The 7,628-nt window shown below is 46.7% G+C and overlaps 1 protein-coding gene and 1 long non-coding RNA gene across 7 annotated transcripts in view; one reads left to right on the top strand and one right to left on the bottom strand.

Annotated features, from left to right (window-relative positions):
* The window catches only part of LOC106635409 (uncharacterized), a 281,598-nt gene that overhangs the window by 123,695 nt on the left and 150,275 nt on the right, over nucleotides 1-7,628 (top strand). The gene's annotated exons all lie outside the window — the stretch shown is intronic.
* The window catches only part of CCDC60 (coiled-coil domain containing 60), a 204,410-nt gene continuing 201,352 nt past the window's right edge, over nucleotides 4,571-7,628 (bottom strand). For all 3 annotated transcript variants that reach the window (XM_003832402.4, XM_055096246.1, XM_055096245.1), the window contains one exon: nucleotides 4,571-5,021. In XM_003832402.4, coding sequence (XP_003832450.2) covers nucleotides 4,920-5,021 — 102 coding nt within the window. In that variant the 3' untranslated portion in view covers nucleotides 4,571-4,919. The remainder of the gene's footprint in view (nucleotides 5,022-7,628) is intronic.

The raw sequence follows: 7,628 nt of genomic DNA, 5'->3' as shown, positions 1-7,628 counted from the left end.
CCACTTAGATGGCTTAGTCAGAGCTGTGGGGCAGTGACTTCTGGGGACCCAACACCTAGTAGGTGTTCAATTAAGATTATGATGGAGAGGCTAACAAGCAAAAAAATTTCTTCCTGTGGCTCTTCTTAGAACCTGGAAGCTGGGAGGGGATGTGTTGCCTCGTCCTGGTCCCCAATCTATTTTAGTAGTAAAAGGTCTTCCTTTGTTTGAGTAAACACTCTTTGTCTAAGCAGAAGAGGTCTTCTTGCTGCTGTTTAATACTTGCATTTTTTTTGGCAGGAAAGTGACATTCTGCTGGAGGGCAGGGTGGGAGAGTAATACTGATAAAGGCCACTAGATGGAGCTACAGCTCTGAGAAACAGGCTCAGAAACTGCCAAGCGGGAGGGCGGAGTGAGTCTTGCAATTTCAGATTGCCCCTGACTGGGACAGACAGACTTCAATTTAGACTTGGCTCTCCCACTTACCTGCTATGTGACTATTGGACAATCTTAAGTCTCGATATCCTTCTTTGCAAAATGGGGATTATAATAATGCCCACCTCAGAGGGATGCTGTGAGCATCGAATAAGATAATACTGGAGAAAGCACTCTGGAAACAGTGGAATACAGTACAAATGTGAGCTAATACAGTTCATGAAAGCCTCCTCATTAGATGAGCTCAATTCCAAAAGCACAATAACTCTTGTGACCTCCTTGTTTCATAGCAGAGGGGGCTGGAGGTCGGAGGGTAGGGATGGGGAGGGGGTTCATAGTCAGCTGGACATGCGTACAAAACATTTCTCAGAGCCTGTATTTCATCATCTGCAAAACAGGAAGGATATAAGAGCACTTCTTTGCAGGCTTGTGAAGATGGAATGAGATCATATATGCCAAGCATTTTGCATGAGGTCTGGAACTAAGCAGCCCTTCAGTAAATGTTATTTAAAATTTTTTTTTTAATTTCTTTTGAGACAGAGTCTCACGCTGTCACCCAGGCTGGAGTGCAATGCCATGATTTCGGCTCACTGTAACCTCTACCTCCCGGGTTCAAGTGATTCTCCTGCCTCAGCCTCCTGAGTACCTGAGATTACAGGCATGCACCACCACACCTGGCTAATTTTTGTATTTTTAATAGAGACTGGGTTTCACCATGTTGGTCACGCTGGTCTTGAACTCCTGACATCAGGTGATCCGCCCACCTTGGCCTCCCAAAATGCTGAGATCACAAGCTTGAGCCACTGCGTCCAGTCAGTAAATGTTATTTTCTGAGTAGGCTTCTTGATGCTTTTCGTTATTCTGTCCTCAAGACCCCTCTCTCCTCTCCTCTTCTTGCCTCTCTTCCCATTTCTTCCTTTGACTGTCTTGACCTGTGGGATGTTGCTGCTATGTTTCTGTCTCCAGTGCAACCTCTTTTCCTGAGTTATGCATCCCCCCACCTGACTGTCCCTCAGGCATCTCCAACTCAATATGCTTAAAACATAACTCCTCACCTTCTCATTATGAATTTCTTTTCTTCCTGTTCTCCTGGTACATTTAAGGCATCACCTTCCACTTGTGATTCCTGATATTCCTGCCCTCCCACCCCTTACTTATAATCCATCACACCAAGTTCTGTTGATTCTTCTGTTTAAATATCTTTCCAATGAATGTCTTCACCCCTTCTCCACCACCATTGTTCTCCCCACAATCATTGCCATAGCCTCATCTTAGCTCCTTGTTCCTTGTGAGTGCCATTTTTCTCCCTTGAAAGCAAATGCAATTATTCCCTTCCTCAAAATCCTTCCATGGATTCCTATTTCCAGGCAGATAAAGCCCAAACTTCCTAACATGGCTTATAAGGCATCTGAAAGATCTGGCTTCTACTTCCCTCCCCAACCCCCCTCCTCCCTTTCTCTGTCCTGCACTCCCAATTGGAAATATGGCCCAGCTGGACTTACGTTTAAGTCCTCAAATGACAAATTAAGCTTCTTTTTTTCCTCTCGGCCTTTGCACATGCTGTTCCTTCTGCCTAGAACATTCTTTCTTCCCTCCTTATCTGCCTACCCATCTCTCTCTGGCTAACTCTAGCTCAACTTACAGGTATCAATCACCTCTTCTCAAAAGCCTTTCCTGACATCTCAGGTATGAGTTAGTGCTCCCCTCCCTCATGTCCACTGGGACCTTTTTGTGCTTGCTTTAATTTGGCACCATTGCACTGATTATCTTGTGTAATTAAATGTCAGCTGTGATGGTCACCTGACATTTGAGATATACATCAATTTGGCTGGGTTCCTGTCCCATGTCTAGTGAGAAGCCAAATGTCCGTTTAAGATTTCTATAAACCTAGAGAGCTCATGTAATAGTAGTCTCTCTAACTTTGACTTCCTGTTCCTACTATACTCTTTTATTTTTGAGATAGGATCTCGCTCTGTTGCTCAGGCTGGGGTACAGTGGCATGATCATGGCTCACTGCAGTCTTGACCTCCTGGGCTCAAGGGATCCTCCTGCCTCAGCCTTCCAAGTAGCTGGGACTACAGATGGTGCCACCAGCTTTTTTTTTTTTTTTTTTGAGACGGAGTTTAATTTTGTCGCCCAGGCCGGAGTACAGTGGTGCGATCTTGGCTCACTGCAACCTCCGCCTCTGGATTCAAGTGATTCTCCTGCCTCAGCCTCCTGAGTAGCTGGGACTATGGGGGCGTGCCACCATGCCTGGCTATTTATTTATATTTTTAGTAGAGACAGGGTTTCACCATATTGGCCAGGCTGGTCTTGAACTCCACCAGCTAATTTTAAGAACAATTATATTCTGTAGAAATGGGGTCTCACTATGTTGCCCAGGCTGGTGTTGAATTCCTTGCCTCAAAGGATTCTCTCACCTTGGCCTCCCAAAACACTGGCATTACAGGCCTCAGCCACCTTGCCAGGCCCTGAACTCTTTATTGTGTTGAGGGTCTGTGTACCTCAAGCTCTTTTTTTTGCCCCCAAGCAGCCCAGATGTAGAACACAGCGCCTTTTCTTTATTTCTTCAAAACATGGCTCACAGAAGACAGTTGGGTATGTAACAGAAACTACTAAAGGTCCAGAGGGATGAAGAGGGTTGGTTTGCATTGTAGTTCTTAGGGATCCACCAGCCAGCCCTGCCCTGTTTTATCCCCCCGATTGGTTTTCTCCTGAAGTCCCTTCTCACGCTCCTGTTACTCAGCTCCCTTTTCCTCCTCTACCTCCTTTGTCCTTTTTCTTCTTCTTTATTGGCAGCTCCCTCTTTCTTCTCTGCTCCTCCCTCACTCGAATTCCTATTTAATACAGAGACCTGTAGGGTCTCTTAATTTTGTAGTTTCTCTGTGGAGTGTATCTTACCTTTGCACCCCAAATAGCTTTTCAAGGTTTACTGTTAAACATAGGGTATCTCTGTGGAGGGACATGGGATGTTACATAATGCCTCTGACCTCCCTGTCGCATTTTATTGACTTCTCTGTTTTTATGTGAACTCCATGATCTCATCTTGGACCATGTGTCAAAAAAGAAGAAATTTTAAAAAATGACAAACTCCATGAGAACAGAGACCTTGTCTGCCTTGTTCATTGCTGTATCCTTAACACCTAGAACTTGGTTGGTGCATATTGGGCTCTTAATAAATATTCATTAAATGAATAAATGACTGAATAGGTGAATGGATGAGTGTGAGATTGCTTAGACTAAAGAATAATTCGAATTTAACTCTCCTTCCCACTTTTAGATTGCCAGAGGGAGAGATTCAAGCCTAGTCTACATAAATGCTCTGATAATCCAGGCACAAGAACAAATCAAGTCCAGTTGTCCAATTGTTAATTCAGTGTGGCCATCACTAAGGGAGTTAAAATGCCTACAGTTCCTATAACTTAGTGAGAATGTAGGTGAGCATAAGACCAATATGAGAGAAGAGGTTATGAGTCTACACACATTTTGAGATGACAGGAAGATAAGCTTCCTTCTATAACTAAGACCCACAGAAAATATATGAGGATTCAAGGCTAAAATTTTTTTGCATACCATTGCCTTGTTGGGGAATGTGCCATCTGTCCATTCATCCATCCATCATTCATCCATCCATCTATCCATCCATCCATCCATCCACCATCCATTCATTCATCCATCCATCCATCATTCATCCATCCATCTATCCATCCATCCATCCATCCACCATCCATTCATTCATCCATCCATCCATTCATCCAACCATGTAACCATCCAACCATGCAACTATGCAAACCATCCATCCATCCATCCATACATCCATACATACATCTACCCACCCACCCATCCACCCATCTGCCCATCCATACATACATCTACCCACCCACCCATCCACCCATCTGCCCATCCATCCACCCACCCACCCACCCAACCATCCATGCAAAGCAATATATATATAATATTGATAAATATGCTGTAGCTTAATCGGTGTGAAATTAAGTTAATATCAGTGCCTACTTAAACAAGTTATCATGAGATTGAAATAATATTATCTAGGTAAAGCACTCAGCACTGGATCTATTGCATAATAGAAACTCAATAAATGGTAACTATTGTTATTAGGATCTAAATACCACACCTGAATTCCACGGCCCCAGCTCTTTCCCAGACAGACATCAAACATTCAGTTCAATTTTATTCTCCAGTATTTGAGGAAGGTAAATAGGGTGAAGGAATCTGAAGAGGAAGTAGGTAGAGTCAGGCTGGATCATTGAAGAACAGAGACTGGTAGGTTGGGTCTGGAGTGTGGAATTGAGGGGAGGGCCACCTGGGACCATCCGCCTCTAAAAATGTTGCTGGAAGTCAGTCTCCAGATGACCCTACTGTAAAGGGTCATCCATAAAGAGCATCCATGAGGGTAGTCAGGAGGCAGGAACACAGGCAGGATACAGGAACATGATACAGGCAAACACTCCTCCGCTGAGACAGCTGGTCAACCCAGGCCCAGCCTACCTCAGGGCGCTGTAGGGCCCGATGGGTATGTTGATCCGGCTCTGCAGCCAGCTGATGTAATCCTCTTGAGGCATATGGATGATGTGTTCTCGCACAAACTGTGAGGCAGACACAGCGGCAATCTCAGAATTTGGTCTGAAAGGTAGACTCTACCTTCTCTCCCTCCCCTCAAGATCCTGGAAGATTTGTGACTGAGACTGGTGGCCCCAGGAATATCATTTGGGCATTCATAATCTTGGAGCATCAGATTGGGGTGGTCCTTTGGTGAAGAGGACCCCTTTCCAGCTTCCTGGCTCAGCAGGCTAATGTTAAGCCCCTTCTTGTTGCTATTGATGCAAGGAAATTTGGGGAGGACAGGAAATCCCAGCTATCTGCATTTTTCTTTTTTTCTACTCCTTAATATCTTTTCAAACAGTCATTTGTCTTTAAACGTTTTTGGTTTATAAATCCATTTCAGAAATGATGACAGCTATGGGCTTAATTTCCTGGAAAGGGTTTAAGACACACAAAAGGAAGAGTTTCATGTAGACCCCCACATCCAGATTATTAGAAGTTCTGTGATGTTGGGTGGCTAGCAAGATGGCTGAATAGGAACAGCTCCAGTCCGCAGCTCCCAGTGAGATCAACACAGAAGGTGGGTGATTTCTGCATTTCCAACTGAGGTACCTGGCTCATCTCATTGGGACTGGTTAGACAGTGGGTGCAGCACAGAGGGCAAGCTGAAGCAGGGTGGGGTGTTGCCTCACCCAGGAAGCACAAGGGGTTGGATAATTCTCTCCCCTAGCCAAGGGAAGCCGTGAGGGACTGTGCTGTGAGGAACAGTGCATTCTGGCCCAGATACTACGCTTTTCCCATGGTCTCCACAACCCGCAGACCAGGAGATTCCCTCGGGTGCCTACACAACCAGGACCCTGGGTTTTAAGCACAAAACTGGGTGGCCATTTGGGCAGACACCAAGCTAGCTGCAGGAGTTTTTTTCTTATACCCCTGTGGCACCTGGAATGCCAGTGAGAGACAACTGCCACTCCCCTGGAAAGGGGGCTGAAGCCAGGGAGCCAAGTGGTCTAGCTCACTGGATCCCACTTCCACGGAGCCCAGCAAGCTAAGATCCACTGGCTTGAAATTCCTGCCGCCAGCACAGCAGTCTGAAGTCGACCTGGGTTGTTGGAGTTTGGTGGGGGGAGGGGGGTCCACCATTATGGAGGTTTGGGTAGGCAGTTTTCCCCTCACAGTGTAAACAAAGCCACCGGAAAGTTCAAACTGGGCAGAGCCCACAGCAAAGCCACTGTAGCCAAACTGCCTTTCTAGATTCCTCCTTTCTGGGCAGGGCATCTCTGAAAGAAAGGCAGCAGCCCCAGTCAGGGACTTATAGATAAAACTCCCATCTCCCTGGGACAGAGCACCTGGGAGAAGGGGCGGTTGTGGGTGCAGCTTCAGTAGACTTAAACATTCCTGCCTGCCAGCTCTGAAGAGAGCAGTGGATCTCCCAGCACAGCGCTCAAGCTCTGCTAAAGGACAGACTGCCTCAAGTGGGTCCCTGACCCCCATGTCTCCTGACTGGGAGACACCTCCCAGGAGGGGTTGACAGACACCTCATATGGGAGAGCTCTGGCTGGCATCAGGCTGGTGCCCCTCTGAGATGAAGCTTCCAGAGGAAGGAACAGGCAGCAATCTTTGCTGTTCTGCAGCCTCCACTGGTGATACCCAGGCAAACAGGGTCTGGAGTGGACCTCCAGCAAACTCCAGCAGACCGGAAGCAGAGGAGGCTGACTGTTAGAAGGAAAACTAACAAACAGAAAGGAATAGCATCAACATCAACAAAAAGCACATCCACACAAAAACCCCATTTGATGGTCACCAACATCAGAGACCAAAAGTAGATAAATCCATGAAGATGAGGAAAAACCAGCACAAAAAGCCTGAAAATTCCCAAAACCAGAACGCTTCTTCTCCTCCAAAGGATCACAGCTCCTCACCAGCAAGGGAACAAAACTAGGCAGAGAATGAGTTTGACAAATCGACAGAAGTAGGCTTCAGAAGATGGATGATAACAAACTCCTCTGAGCTAAAGGAGCATTTTCTAACCCAATGCAAGGAAGCCAAGAACCTTTAAAAAAGGTTAGAGGAATTGCTAACTAGAATAACCAGTTTAGGAGTCTGTTCCAAGATGGCCGAATAGGAAGAGCTCCAGTCTGCAGCTCCCAGCATGATCAATGCAGAAGACAGGTGATTTCTGCATTTCCAACTGAGGTACCTGATTCATCTCATTGGGACTGGTTGGAAAGTGGGTGCAGCCCATGGAGGGCAAGCCGAAACAGGGCAGGGTATCGCCTCACCCAGGAAGCGCAAGGGGTTGGGGGTTTTCCCTTTCCTAGCCAAGGGAAGCCAGGAGAGACTGTACCTGGAAAATCAGGACACTTCTGCCCAAATACTGTGCTTTTCCAATGGTCTTAGCAAATGGCACATCAGGAGATTATATCCTGCACCTGGCTTGGCAGGTCCCATGCCCATGGAGCATTGCTCACTGCTAGTGCAGCAGTCTGAGATCGACCTGTGAGGCAGCAGCCTGGCAGGGGGAGGGGCATCCGCCGTTGCTGAGGCTTGAGTAGGTAAACAAAGTGGCCGTGGAACCTCGAACTGGGCGGAGTCCACCACAGCTCAGTAAGGCCTGTTGCCTCTGTAGATTCCACCTCTGGGGGCAGGGC

Source organism: Pan paniscus, chromosome 10 (genome assembly GCF_029289425.2).
Source record: "Pan paniscus chromosome 10, NHGRI_mPanPan1-v2.0_pri, whole genome shotgun sequence".
NCBI lineage: Eukaryota > Metazoa > Chordata > Mammalia > Primates > Hominidae > Pan > Pan paniscus.
This window is presented reverse-complemented; position numbering and strand designations above follow the sequence as displayed.